The sequence below is a fragment of the Symphodus melops genome (assembly GCF_947650265.1).
Source record: "Symphodus melops genome assembly, chromosome: 22".
Classification (NCBI taxonomy): domain Eukaryota; kingdom Metazoa; phylum Chordata; class Actinopteri; order Labriformes; family Labridae; genus Symphodus; species Symphodus melops.
The window spans coordinates 10,632,465-10,647,622 of NC_136712.1; the positions used below are offsets into that span (position 1 = coordinate 10,632,465).

At 41.8% G+C, this 15,158-nt stretch overlaps 1 protein-coding gene across 2 annotated transcripts in view; it reads left to right on the forward strand.

Annotated features, from left to right (window-relative positions):
• The window catches only part of atxn7l1 (ataxin 7-like 1), a 28,811-nt gene extending 14,354 nt beyond the window's left edge, over positions 1-14,457 (forward strand). For both annotated transcript variants that reach the window (XM_079334958.1, XM_079334957.1), the window contains 7 exons: positions 2,374-2,456; positions 3,350-3,612; positions 4,975-5,179; positions 6,083-6,204; positions 8,310-8,843; positions 9,479-9,731; positions 10,543-14,457. In XM_079334958.1, coding sequence (XP_079191084.1) covers positions 2,374-2,456; positions 3,350-3,612; positions 4,975-5,179; positions 6,083-6,204; positions 8,310-8,843; positions 9,479-9,731; positions 10,543-10,560 — 1,478 coding nt within the window. In that variant the 3' untranslated portion in view covers positions 10,561-14,457. The remainder of the gene's footprint in view (positions 1-2,373; positions 2,457-3,349; positions 3,613-4,974; positions 5,180-6,082; positions 6,205-8,309; positions 8,844-9,478; positions 9,732-10,542) is intronic.
• Positions 14,458-15,158: the final 701 nt, after the last annotated feature.

Here is a 15,158-nt window from a genome sequence, read left to right on the forward strand (position 1 = left end):
GATTCATCAATTTGTTAGCTCAGAACACAAGCGCACAGTCCTGAGCTGGATGAGGTACATGTTTCTTTCTTTTCGCCTCACACTGTTGTGACACAACACAGATAAACACACACGAAAATGTGCTCAGCCTCATGGAAGAATACAATTTCTTATCTCCGTATCATCTGGAGAGCGTCAGTGTTTTTAAGTTCCAGACAGGACAGACTCACCATTTTTTCTTTCTTTTTTATCTATACAAGCCTTCAAGCCTTCGTTTTGTTATTTGAAATAAACTTTGCGCTGTCACGTTCAGCTCCTGGTCATCCCAAAGGCAGACAAGTAAAAACATGCACAGCACTTAAAGACCTTTTTTTTTTTTTTTTTGCTTCAGATTCTTCTTTTTCACGTCACATTTCTTCATCCAGTGTTTCTTCTTCCTCCGCTCCTCGTTTCTCTCTTCTTTTCTCCCCGTTTGCTCGGCGTCTTGCTGTGCGCCGAGCGTCTGATTTACACCGTCTAATTCACGAGCTCCCCGCTGCCAAAAAAGCTGCTCGTCTTCTTGAGAGATTTCCCCCCCACCTGCCGTGTCTCTACATATTTACATCCCCTCTCTCTCTCTCCCTCTCTCTCTCTCCCCCTCTCTCTCTCCCTCTCTCTCTCTCCCCCTCCCTCTCTCTCTCTCTCTGTCCCCCTCCCTCTCGCTCTCTCTCTCTCTCTGTCCCCCTCCCTCTCTCTGTCTCTCTCTCTCTTCACCTCCTGCCTCGACCTCTTCGTTAAACTCTTTCTTACGCACTCCTCCTCTGGCCTGTTTTTTTTTTTTTTTCATGGTCTCGTTTTGTCTTGTCCTTTTCACTTTTTTGAGTTGTGTGGTTTCTCATCAGTCTGTTCACACTACCCATCCTGCTCTTAAAGGGCGAGAGCGTGCGAGTTTGACACGACATGCTTGTTTGTTGTTCATTTGTTTTGTCAGTCCTTCTGTGTCCATGCTGCAAACACAAATAGATTACAGGGATTACAGGGAAGGCCAGCTCTAGATTACAGCCCGCTGACAGTTCAACAGTTTACTATAACCAAGCTTGACCACAGGTTGTTGTTAGGTGGCCAGTTTGAATAGCAAAACAGAGTACTTTGTTTCTTAGCTGTGTTTTTATGATTGGTGTCATCATGACGTATGTTGCTGCCCTCTTGGCCAGGTCACCCTTAGGTTAATAAAGGTTAAATAAATTTTTTTTTTAAATCATCATGTACGGTTAATATCACTATTTCACCCCAAATGACCTGCTGTAGAAAGTGTTTAATTTCTTGTCATCATTTGAGGCTGTTGGAATGAAATGTTCACCAGCTTTATTTCTAAGATGATAAGTGATGGCAACAACTGGAACAACTGTACGCATGATCAAGTTTTACAACTAAAAGCAGATTTAGTCTTTTCACTGAAGCTGAACTCGCAACTTGATATCATCAATCCCGTAGATCTAGCAGACCAAGTTTCTGGGTGACCTTTGACCTTCTTTGTGCAAACCCACAGTGCACAGATCTGACAGATTTTGATTATTTCAGAGGATTTGTTTTATGAATTGTCAACACTCGTTTCTGCGTGAAGGTCTGTAAAACACCTTCATGAAGATGATTCCTATTTGCGCAGCAGAACTTCATGGCGCCGACAGAAACTACGTAAATGCCGCCTTAGTTTCGTTGAGAAGGCTGCGCAGGGGTTTAGCAAGCGGTGCATTTATTTTACACAGTGATCCCGCTGATGGATCTGAGCTCTGCACGGATCAACTGTGATCAGCTGCACGCTCGTAACGACTAACCCAGCCTTGGCTTGTAACGGAGCCATATACAGTAGGAGCCAATCATCACATCACTTTCATGTCATTAGTTTGTTTCTTTACACATTGGATTCCATTCAACACACTTTTCTTTACACATTTGAGACACTAGCAGCCAACTGCTAAGCTCTTCAAAGTTGAGGGTTACATTTTGTGCTTCTTTTTTTTTTTTTTTTTTAAGTCACTCTCTGATTCTATTCAGAGAGCGTTTCCTCGCGCTGTCGGTCACAGTTGACTCTTGTCAGACTGCCAGCATGTCCTGTCTAGAATGATTAGTCACAGCATGCAGGATGTGTCCAGTAGATCTGTTTGAGAGTGGTAGCATCGTAACAATGTCACACTTGAAGAGCACTATGAGACGACAGAAAAGCTGAGGCTGCATCCCAACGATTGAATAAACAAAAAGACCCACGTCAAAGAGTGAGCGATCACGAACGAGACAAATGAACAATCTTGTGACACTCAGAGGCTCGAGCGAGCAGAAAATGGGATTTGATGCTTGAAGGAAGGATGGAGACGTCGCTTTAAGTAGCTGTCTAATGTGTGTTTACATGTTACACAGGGAGAGTGTTTGATCCAAACAAGCACTGCGGAGTCCAGGATCCTGAGACCAAACGGCCTTGCACGAGGTCGCTCACCTGCAAGGTAACTCCGACGCACAAGTACTCCCATCAAACACACTCACAGGCTTCTTTCTCGTCCTGATTCTTCGTTAAAGCAGAGCTGGAGCGTAACAGCTCCTGCACTTCCCTTGATGTGCTAATTATAGATGTTGGATGAGGCGACATCTTTCAGCTGTAAAACTCAATGTAACTGCCCTTTAATTACTCCTATTAAGCTTTCCTAATCACTTCAAACTGCTTGTTAAGTAAATAAAGATGAACGAGGCCAACAGATGGACCTTTTTTTTTTTTTTTTTTTTGCGGTTGGTGAGAATAAGCACATCTACAGTATATCTTGTTTTTGTGTACTTACGGCAGCGTTCATACCAAAATGAAGCTTTGCATGTTTCCAGACAAGTTATTAGTCATCATTCAAGATACGTTTTAGTACGTTGAAGGTTCAGCCTCCAGGATCGTCTCAAAGTGAGAATAAAGAATGTTTTTGTTTAAGACGCCAAGCAACCTGTTCAAACTTCACCGGCTTCACACACTCACTCTCACTCACACACACACACACGCACACACACACAGAGTCTGATGCCCGGCTATACTCCAAAGTAGTTGGAAGGATAGACAAGCTCACCATCCACTGGCAATATTTACCCATGTTAGTCTGCTGTGATGATGGCAGCAGCATGGAGCGGCGATTATGGAGACTTTCCAGAAAGCAGGGAGCCACGACTCAAGCCGGCGTGTGTCCAAAAATCAGCCCTGCCAAAGAATGTTTGAATTCTCGTCACACCAAAACTTGAATCGGCACAGCCTCTGTGATATTACTTTACGCTCGTTAATTATAAGCTCTTTAAAGTATGTGATTGCTGTTCAGCTTTTATTTATTTAATTTTTTCCCCTTCTGTTTTTTCTCGGCTGCCGCAGACTCACTCGCTAACTCACCGTCGAGCCGTTCCTGGCCGAAGGAAAGCTTTCGACATCCTGCTGGCCGAACACAAGGGGCGAGCGAAGGAGAAGGAGGTAGTGAAGGAGAAGGAAAAAGACAGGGACCCAGGGCAGGGAGGAAAAGAAGGCAGCAGCCAGAGCGTTCTGTCACAGGAGACGGGATCTCCCATCAAGCCTCACTGCCCTAACGGACGACCCTTATCCACGCTGAAGCTACGACTGGCCAACGCACACATACCAAGGTAGGAGAGTGGAGCCCGAACACACAGCGAGAGCACTGCAGGTTTACAAAGGGTAGAATAGAATACATAAAATAGGGTTTTCTGGCAAAACTTTACCAACGTTTAAGGTGCATGGAAAAAGAAAAGAATTCTTGACGAGGACAAAAAAGCTCCCTCAACACTTAGGCTTCGTTCTTGTTTCCCCAAAATCAGATCAGAATCCGCTCTGACTGACTGACTGTCCACATTCCAGATTGTAAGTGACCTGATCTGATCTGCCTGTCCGTATTGACGCGGTCTGATCCACATTGATTTCTATGGTAACAGGTTACGAATGACAGAGAAGTATCTATTTCTGACAGAAACTTTTTTGAAGCAGTCCGTCCACGGGCTGTTGTTTTGCTTCACATTTGTTTTTATATTCCTGTTGTTTTCCTCGATCAAAAGCTTCGACTAGGTTGTAGAATGCGCCTTGAATTAACTTCCGGGTCTACGTCGTCGTTGTTATTGTCGATGGTGTCGCAGTGCTGCAGAAGACGCATTGAGGCGTTCAGATTGATTCGGATCTGGAGGAATCAGATTATGCGTATGTAGTTTAAATCAGATTTGGAAAAATCAGATCTCATGCTTTTTAGTTTCCAAACTGGCAAAAAAATAAACTACATACAATCTGGATGTGCTAAAAGCCCGATTTGGAGGTGCAATGTGAAGAAGGCCTTATAAAGAACAACTTCATTAGGCCAATGAGTTTCAGCTTGTTTCAGGTTCAGTCTCTCACGGTTTCCAGAGTTTACAAATTAAGGTTGAATTGTACATTTTAAATCTACCCTTTGACACCGAGCCTAAAAAAATTGAAGATGCCTAAATGACATTTGTGTAACTCAAAACAAAGAACAGGATTAATGCATGTCTGTGTGTTACTGTGCTGGTCTCAGACATGTGCTCAGACATCCCTGTCAGTTCCTGTTGTTCCCACCAGAGGGGGCTGTAAAAGAGTGTTGAATGAGGGAAAGGCAGAGTCTGCTGGGTGAAATAGTTCACAGAAAACATGTTCCTCTTCCTCCTTTAAAGATGATTCTCTGAGGTTGTCTGTCGGTTGTGTCACCGTGGAAACATTGAGAATGACATACATTGCGTCACATGTGACATCAGCTTGTAATACTTATCTATTTTCTCTTCTGTGCCTCTCTTCCCCCTCCTCCTTTGTTTTCATTTATTTTATCTTTGTTCTATTTTTATACCTTCTCTTCCACTTTTTCTTCCACTCTGTTTATGTTTCTCTTCAAATATCCTCGCTGTTATTCACATTGATCCTTTTCTCTACCCTCGTTTCTAAACCACTCCTGTGTCTCTCACTTCTCTCTTTTTTTTCTTCCACCCAAGGGTTCCTGGCTCCACCAGCTCCACCTCCAGCCCCCTGCCTACAGCACCCGCCCCCGCCCAGGTCGCCAACCCCGAGCAGCCAGCCCACAGTTGGGCAGCGGGAGACGGCAGTCGACTCTCGAGCGACGAGGGAGACGCGGAGACTCCAGAGGACTCTGAACGGCCAGCTTATCACTACTCCAATCACCACCCACAGCCTTTAGGGGTAAATACTACCACTACTTACACTGTCATAATCCAAAACCTTGCATTAAATATTAAACACCCAAGGCAATCTTTGCTCTGCCGGGCCTCTTTCTAAATGTCAAATAGACAAATTATGTTTGTGAGTTTTCAAGCACAGGAGTAGCTCACATTGTTTTCAAGATACAAGTCATGTATCATGTTATGCCTTTATGTTAGTTACATCACAGTCATTTGTTTGAAATATTGATAGCACGCCGCTATGCTTCCTGTGGTTGAATATGCATATTGAAAACGACTGTTTTCCTGCCAAACTGAGCAGCTTAAAGCATAATCGATCTGAAAACGGAGGATTCATTCCCTTCAACTTTCTGACCAAATGTGGGTCAAGTCTATACGGGGGTCACAGGAAGGATACGCGACTCCTTTTCCTGTCTTTATGAAACCACATGAGACTTAGTGAAGCAGTCACATTTAAAGCTGACGCTACAAACAAGGCTTTGATTTGGTGAGGTTGCTTTCCGTATACCCTCCACAGATGTTTGGACCGAAAACATTTTTAGATGTTTAAACTTGTTTCAAATTTTGTTTTGATTTTTCTTTTGCTTGTGAAATATCGCCGGCCCATTTTAGACTTTGTGTGGCCTCCTCTGCACTCTCGCTTGGTCATATGCTATTTCCATCTATGACGCTCTTTGCTTGCACATCCTGATCTGTCTCCCCATCTTGTGTTTCCCTCCCTCTTTTTATTTCTCTCAAACTCTTATTTTATTCTTGTTTTATCTCCTCTCATCTACCTGGCCTTTTTATTCCGTCCTACGTACCTCTATCTAATGCGCCTCCTGTTCTACCATCAATATTTCTGTCTATGCCTCACTTTACTTCCCATCTGTTCCAATCCCCTCCTCCTCCTGTCTCTCTCCAGTGTTGCGTATTCAGCAGCAGACTCATGGGACGGGGCCACTACGTGTTCGACAGGCGATGGGACAGGATGAGGCTGGCGCTGCAGAACACGGTGGAGAAGCACCTTAATGCACAAATGTGGAGGTGAGCGCGCTCGAACGGACAACGTGATGTTTATATGACATCTTGATTTGGTCGAGCGAAGTGTATCTCTTTTATAGATGTATATATTTAAACATTTATGTTTGGAAGGATGGGATTTGTTGTGGTGTAAACGACAGAAGGGATTACATGAAGTAAATGTATGGACACTTTGGAGTATCCCCTTGTGATGTTCCGTAAAATACACAAGTCCTTTTAATAATAAAAGTGACACCGCCAATCCAATCTGCTTTACTTAGCACATTTTAAAAAAAATCATTTACAACCAGAAAACAAAAAAGGACAAGCGCACTGTGAAACGGTTGAACTTTTTGCCTACCTGTTACTGGTGAATTCAAAAACATACCAGCCACTCTTCTTTTTTACCTGCCCCTGTAATTTAACCGGCAGTGTAATGTAATGACGTATCATATCAAGTCAAGGCTAACAGTATTCAAGTATTAGGCCTTTTTATGAAGGGAAGTGTTTTGCATTTGCTCTCACTTATAAACAAAAAAAACAAATATATCATTTTGAGGCTGCTCAGAGTTTCCATTTCAGCCTCAAAGGCTAAATCATTCAGCTGATTCGCTGCAAACAAACCTGGAGAGACAACATAATCAATTTGTTGTTTTTAAATGGACTTTAGCAGCCACTGTGACTCGTAATGTGATCAAATTCAGCCGTCACGGGAAAAAATCCCCCAACAACTCATATTTGTCGGGAAACAGTTTGTAGCTCTGCTTTGAACTACTTGAACACATTAAAATCACATACATGTAAACTTTTAGATAGACACAAACAAAGCACATGCTGCCCTCACTTCCTAAAAGGTTGGGTTGTTGTTTAAAAAATGTAATGTTTTATTACAAGGAACTTAAGTCGAATTTGCTTGCCCCATTGTCAGATATTTTTTGAATTATTTAAAGCATTTCAAGCATTTTTTACTTTTTATATCTCAAAATAAGATGTTTAAAAATGTTAAACTAACCACTACGCTCGTAGCGTTGTGGTTAGTGTGCGTGCGCCATATACGGAGGCTCTAGTTTAAATCGGACCTCTCTCTTTCTCCCCAGTCTCTGAGTCTATCCGCTGTTCTGTCTTGACATACAGACATAAAAAGCCCTAAAGATTAGATGCAGACACTTGCTAAGATTTGAGCGTCTGCAGAGCGTGCACTGATTACAGGTCTCATGGCGTTCACCTGGAGGATGAGCTGTCCAGGATCACAGTCCATTTACAGCGAGCTCAGAGCCACAGAATGCAGGGACCTTTTGGGATCTGGTTTCTATTCTTCATAGGAGAGTTTCAGCCAGTGTTTGTAAACGCACTGATGAACTGTGTTCACACACAGATGACTTCTGGAAGACTTCCTGAGCTCCTGCACTGATGTGTTTTTAATGCAGGGCAGTCTGAGGGACTTTTTCCATTTGATTTCTTTAAATTCTCTGAATGTTATTATTATCTTATATTATTGTTATTTACTGTAGATGATGAAATCCCCAGATTCTTCACACTTTTACATTAAAATAAACCTTTATTGTTTAAGGGTCTCACTACATGCAAGCACAGTCTTTCACAGAGAGGTGAACCCCTCCCCATCATTAATTCAGACACACTCAGCCCGTCGGGGATCCTCTTTTTATATTAAATCATGTTACTAATATCAGCCAGTTCATCTCATTAACTATGAACTACTCCATCAGGTATGTGTTTCACATCTTTGTACTGTCAAAGTCTATTGTTGCCACGAATCATGTTTTTGATATGTTGTCTTTGTGCTGTTTTGTCATTTATGCATTGTTTATAAAGATGGTGTTGCAATGTTTTTGGTTTCATCCATGTTTGATGAAAGAATTGCCGGCGTTTAAAGGGTTTAAAAAACATTTTTACATTGAAAGAAAGTCAAGGGAGGAGCCACCGAAGCTTATTGTTTAGAAATGGTGTCATAGTCTGATAAGATTAGACTAAATATCTGTAGACCAAACTCATTGTTTGATCACTCACAGCGTATTGATTAAGCACTGAAGGTTTAGAGTCAATCTATGAGAGTGATAATGCTGCTTTGTTTGTTCATTTCTGACGAAATGAATCTCTTCCTGTTTCAGGAAGGTGCCTCTGGCTCCTGAGAGTCTTCTTTCCCTCTCCTCCTCTGGTACCTCCCCCATCGCTTCACAGCGGACGCCGTCTCCCAACTCCGTCACTTCTCCTCTCCTCTCCCCCCCCTCCAACTGCCTCTCCTACACCGCCTCATTCCCTCAGTCTGCATCCGCGGCCGGAGCGTTCAGCATTCGAGAGGCAGCGCAGCCTGTCGCCCCAGTTTCTGCGCCGGGTAAAGCGCGAAACAGCACGCACAAAGCCAGCCGCCCATCCAAAAGCACGGAGGACGGCGCGGCGGGGTTCAAGAAGAGAAAGAACTCTTCCCACTGCTCCTCCTCCTCCTCACCCTTTTCTCCTTCTTCTTCTTCCTCGTTGACGGTGGATAATCACAAGAGGAACGGCAGCAGTTATCATCCGACGTCGCAAGGTGCAGGGGGAACGGCGGCAACCACGGTTAGGAAAAAGGGACTAGAGCGCGGGGGAAGCGGAGATGATTGGTTATCGAGAGCTGAGGGGTCTCAAAGCATCAACTCACAGAACAGGTACTAACACTGTCTGTCTTTTTTTTTTTTTACATTGTAAGGGAAGATTGGAACAAGAAGCTTTAAGGCGAACAAAAAGACGCAGTAGGTTTAAGGAGAAGTACGTGTTAAAAGTTATTATTAAAAGTGACCAACAGTGTGGCCATTTCACTGAAGCAAGAGTCTTCTCCTCAGGCCTTTTTATCTTGCCGCTACAAAGATCTTTAGGAAGTAGGTGTCGTGTTTACTTAGCCTTTCAGGGATCAGTCCAAGCTGGATTTTTGAAACGTTTTACTGGTTTTTGGATGTTATTGTTGCAGTGTCCTCCTTGAAGGTCTAAATGAAGGGTTAACACTCATTAAAAGTCTCCTCTATTTAAGGGCACACCATCAAATGAAAGGGTTTTATCTTAATTGGTCCAATAAAGGACGTTTTGATTGCAGTCGGGGATTGAAATAACCTCATTTGAGCTGGGCATAACTGGCTGAGTGATTTATTAAAAATAGAGCAGTGTGTAAACAGAGGGGACAGTGCCAGCAGTGCAGAGGCTGCATGACAAGTGTTTAACTTTCCTCTTAAATATACTGCGCTGGAAAATAAATCTGACTTTCTGTTATTAATAGAGGCAATTTTCTTCCTCTTCTGGCTTTCTCTAGTCACGAACTTGGCACGACCAGTATACCCTACTCACCCAACAGAGAGCCCTCCTGCGCCCCCCATCAGCCCCTGGCTCCCCCCTCCGGACCCTTGGCGTATGTAGGAGGAGCAGAGGGGAGGAAGAGGAAGAGTCCCAGTTCGTACAAGGGGAAGGCGAGCAAGCTGAGCAGGCCGGGGGGCTTGGAGAGCCTCTTTGGGAATGGGACTGAAAGAGGGAGAATACTGGCGTCGGGACCTGAGTCACCCAGACAGGTTAGTGTTACGTAAATACATACGTCCAGTACTAACAGTGTTCTGGTACTGGCTATATGTCGACCACCTTTAAATGTTACTTACTGTGATAGATGGATGACACAGGGATGTCTGCTTATGGAGCCCGGCTAGCAGCTACCTCCATGGATTGCACATCACTTTTGACTATAGTATCTCGTCAACTTTGACATGCATTGTTTAGAGATTTGGTTCAGACATCGCCACTGACTTTAGTTCCCCTATCCTGCAATTAACTATCAATGCAATACTGCAATACTTAAATTTTCAACCTAGAACCTGAAAAAATACGTTTAATATCCCCAAATGCACGATTAATAAAGTTGATCTTATCTTTCTCTATCAAGTTTACTTTTAAGTACATTGATGTTTTCACACATGCACAAAACTCCCAGAAATGTTCGCAAATGTTTTGAGGTGAGCTCAAGTTTGTGATAGTGAACTGACAGATTTTTCGCCCCAACTCTACCCAGATTTTTTCACATGTTCCCGTTCTACAGGGAAATCCTCACACTGTGAAGGACATATATGACTAACAACTTTGGAGCATTTCAGGAGTGCATATGTGAAAACAGAGCATCACTTTTCTGCTTAGCAGCTAATGCTAGCGTGGTTACAGGCTAAACAAAGTTGTTGATGGGTGTAAGTGTGGGGATTGTTAGTTTTCTAACATGCGCACAAAAAAAAAAAAAAGAAAAAGAAGCTTAAAGAAATAAAAATCTGTGAACTGAACCAGTTGAAAAAGTAATAAATGAAAGTAAGTAAACTGTTCTCTGCCCTCTTCTCCCTACAGGCCAAGATGCATCACTGACACAAACCTGTTTCATGGACTGAATGTTGTGCAGCTGTGCAGGCCACCACCGTTTGTGACCTTTGACCTCACCACTCTTCCACTGACAGCACCAATCAGGCTGCTTGGTCTTGGCGATGTCACCCCCCTATTTGGCCAATGACAGCGCAGTTCACCCGCCGCGACACCGGCAGTCACTTTCACTCTTCACCTCTTGCGTTTTACAGGCCTCGCCGTAAACGCTTCAGTTTATAACGAGACAGTGGAGGCCAAAAAACTTGATGTCTGAGAAGGGAATTTGCTTCACAAAGTTTTCAAGGCATATTAATAACTCCACCGCTGTATACATTCTGGGGAGAGATGCATTTAAAGCAATTGGAATTATATTTTCTTCTCTGCTCTGTTTTCTTCTGTCTGCTAACAAGGACAGTGATTGTTTTTGGGAGTTAGATGGTTGGAGAACCTACTGACACAGTAACTGTAGGACTCCTACTTGCCTTCAACTATACCACCTTAACCCATACCTCCTTAACCCCCCCCTTCTTTTTCTGTCCTTCTCTCGATTTGTGCTTCTCCTCTTCCCAATATGAAATAGCAGCAACTTTGGTTGGGTTTCTCTTATCTGTATCTTTCTGTACATCCCTAGATTTCTCTTTTTCTTTTTTTTTTTTTCGTCCTTGCTCCCCATTCCTCCCAGCATGCCTGTGTTCAAAGTGCACTTACTGCCCCCACTCCCCCCCCGTTTTTTGCGTCCCTCCTCACTAGTCCCCAGCAGTGCCACAAGAGGACACGCTCACACAAGGGAAGAAAACAACGAAAACACTGTTAGTGTTACCGTGTCAATGCATTGTATGTCAGTATAGGAAGGAATCAGATTTTATTTTTGGGTTTTTTTTAGAAGACTGTTTTGATTGTTGCAAGAAACACAAACTCCTGTCTTGTGTGTCAGGACTTGCATCCAACAAGGAATTACTTCTTCGGTGTTGGATCTCTTCTTTTTTCTTTTTTCTTTTTTTTTTTTGTATTATAATTTATCGTTTGTTTTCTAACTGACCGTCAAGGTTGAGAGACTTTTTGTTGGCAAAAAAAAACAACTTCTGTGCGTTTTGAAGAAATGTTAAAAGTATTATGGTAGTTCATATTGTTGAAAATGTGTACATATCTGTTATTATTTTTGTATTTATTATTAATTGTCCCCTTTTTACTTATTATGAACTTAAAGGGGGGGGGGGGGTGTTTTGCTACCTTGGTCCGTGGTCAATAATGTCGAACAATCTCGTGTGGTTCTCAAAAATCTTTTTCGAGAGAAGTTCATTGGAACCGTAAAGAATTTGTTCATTCAAAAGTATTTGATTGAATACTACAACAAAGCCAAAAAATAAGCTTTGACTACAGCTGCTGTGTATGTCATTCCCATTTCAAAAACAACCTGTGGCCAATTTGAGAAAAAGACTTGAAGAGAGCTTTACTCATAATTGTTTCCACAGAAACCCAGCCAATTATGTCTGGTGACAAACATAATATCTCAGTTCAGACTTTGTTATGGACACATGCCGTGTCCTAATCAAGCAACGGTGAGAACACAATGAATCAACAGCTTTATGCGAAAAAGGAAATATACCAGTTATATGCATTTATTTTGTTTGATCTTTTGGATCTTTCTTGCAGTAATGACCTTTTAAACATTCATTCTTAAAAAAGTATACTGCCTTTTTTAAAATCTTCTGGATATTGTTTCTTTCCCTAGTTTGTGTGCATGCTCCGAGTATGTAGTGTATTCAGTTTGTTTTATTTTGAATTTTTGGACAGAGCTGTATCTGATTCCACACCTTGTCCAGGTTCTCCTCTGCCTTTCAAATTGCATCTTTCTTTTTTTTTTTACGACAGTACGTTCTTGCTGCTGCCCTTGGAAAATAACATGCTTTGCATACAGTATGCAAACAGTTGGGACGTCTTACTTGGTCATAATAACACAACTTTGACCTCTCGCTCTAATTGGATTTAGTGTGTAGTTAATGATATCTTTTATATTTTTTGATTTAAAATAAAATAGAAAAAGGTGGAGGGGAAACAAAGCCATTTGCTGTACTAGCAAGAGAAACCCAGGTCCGTGAGAAGTGTGTTAAAACAGCCAAAAAAAAAAAAAACATGCTATCGACGTGCAACTGCATGTAGTCGGACATTCGAGTTATTTTTGTATACTGCCTTTGAAAAACAAGTATGTTGGCTTATTCAACCAAATCACACTAAATGATATGGACGTTTGGGCCTTTCACTTACCAAATGTAACAGATGATGGTCCAAAATGTCAGTTTCCAGTTAAACTTTTACACCAGTATTTCTTAACACCTCTAATATTTCTCTTCCCCCCCCCATTGACTTCTTTGTTGTTTGCTAACAAACAATTCTGAAGGTTGTTATGAAACCAAGCCCCAGGTTAGAATTTTCATATAAAGGGCCCCCACATTCCTGTTTGCCTGTGGTTCTTCCCTTTCTCATACTTTATCCGATGTTCAAAACTATCATTTTATTTTTCAACCATCTTAATCTTCCAGGGCCGGTTAGGTCGATCCTCTGCTGTGTTTGAGGTCAAAGCTTGCTTCTCATCTGTAAACACAACAAGTGGCGATGCGAAACAGCCATTCCTGCAACCAGAAATCTATTTCAGTATGATGCACGAGTGCAAGAGTTCGAAATGAGTGCTAGTTTAAGAGAAAACTGCCGAGTGTAAAAGGAAACCTCAAGATCAGAGCTTGCGGAGGACATTATACCCGGAACAGGAAATGTTTAAATTCAACAAGACTGAGAGGATTTCCTCTCAGAATTAAAGTGAGCCCTTCACGTGTCAGAAACAAATAGTTAAAAAAAAAAAAAACCTAAGAAAGAAATCTGTGGTTGCCTATTGGTGCAGTGATGAAGCTAAACCAACTGAAATCATTTTTATTGGCTTGACGTCAATGTGGCACCGCGAGCGCGACCCGACCTGCTATAGTACTTTCAAAGTTCTTCAAAAACTGTTCATTTAGGTTTTAGTTGTATTTATCTAAAGCCTCTGAGCACTAACGATGAATGAATTGCACCTAATCGGATGTGTTTGTGCTTCCCATGGTGACATTGGATTCATCAGATTGCAGAACCGCTCTTGGATCAGTTTAGGGATACGGGCTCCATAGTCTTTTTGTTACTGTAGATAAGCATGGTGTGTCAGATGACTGGTGAACCCCCACACAGTTTTCTCAAATGTACAAGTATGAAGATGTTTCTAAGGATGGTGTAGATGTTGATTTATGCTCAATAACTTCACATCTGTTTACAGATCAAAGAAAGAACAAGATGTTTTTTTTGGGGAAATGCCACCCAGACTTTTTGTTTGCAGTCTTGGAAACAGAAGGTTAAAGCCTGTTGCAGCTAAAAATTTTACAATGAAGCTCATGGATGTTCGATTTGAGAGCATTTTGTACAGTTGATGATTTGCTGTTGAATTTTTGTGGGGGGGAGGTATTAACCCTTTTTGTTTGAAAAATTCCTCTTCCTTTTTTTTTTTTTCTTCTTTGTTGCACTTTGTCATAACGCCTCAGATCTTTAATCAACTTCTATTTATATAAATTTTTGAAGAAGAAAAAAAACAACTGTATCTTTATATTTGTGAAAAGTCTTTTCTTGCAGCTACAGGTGAGGTAGATGAGGAGTTTTTGCTTCAAAAACCCCGAAACCAGCGTGTTGTTTTTTTTGGTTTGTTGTATCTGATCCAGACTGAAGTGAAAGTTGATTGTATGAAAAGTTGCCTTGTAAGAGTCAGGGTTGAATTCAATCTCACTGCGGTAAGGATGAGAAGAAAAGATTCCCCCAAACAACTGAACACTTGCTGTAAAAAGAAAATGGTCTTATATTCAAGCTTTTATTAAATGATTGAAAGTGGCTGTTGTGTTATTTGTAAAACAAAATGTGCTGCCTTTGAATAGGGAGGAAAATACCCACTGATGATTAATGGCTGTTTTGTGTGAAGACTTGTTATTGCGAATGTGTGTTGAATGTTTTCTGTCAAAGCAACTCATGATCGTCGCTGTGTCACAGGATATTTTTGTGTTGCCGGAGACAGGAAAAGTACTCCTCCTGTGTCTTTCAGTGTTCACAAAGGAGCTTCCATTGTATATTTTGCTCAAGTTTTACCACATTAATCTGTTGTTTCCTTTTCTATTATTGAAACACTGAGCCCTGCCTACTTCTAAGCCAAAACCTGAGTATTGTAGCAGAATGTGACACTTCTGCTTTGTCTTGTTTCCAGATTTTTTTCCCAATCAGAATCCTGCCTCCAGTGAGGATGTTCGAACCCAACAATTCCCATTGTCCAGCCTGAAACAACTCGACTATTAGAAGAACATGACCAAACAAGCTAATTGTGGTGACCCTCTGACTTTTCCTTTTTCATTGATCCCATAAACAGGTTGACATTTGAAGCTTTTAAAGGCAGGGTTGGTAATTTTCTCTACATACACGTTTTAAGATTGTGGTCTTTAGGTACTGATAGTAATTAATAACTCAAGCGCTCTGAAAAATAAACCAGGAGCATTTGTCGTCTGTAGCAATTGTAAGCCCGTAAAAACTTTGACCAATATCTG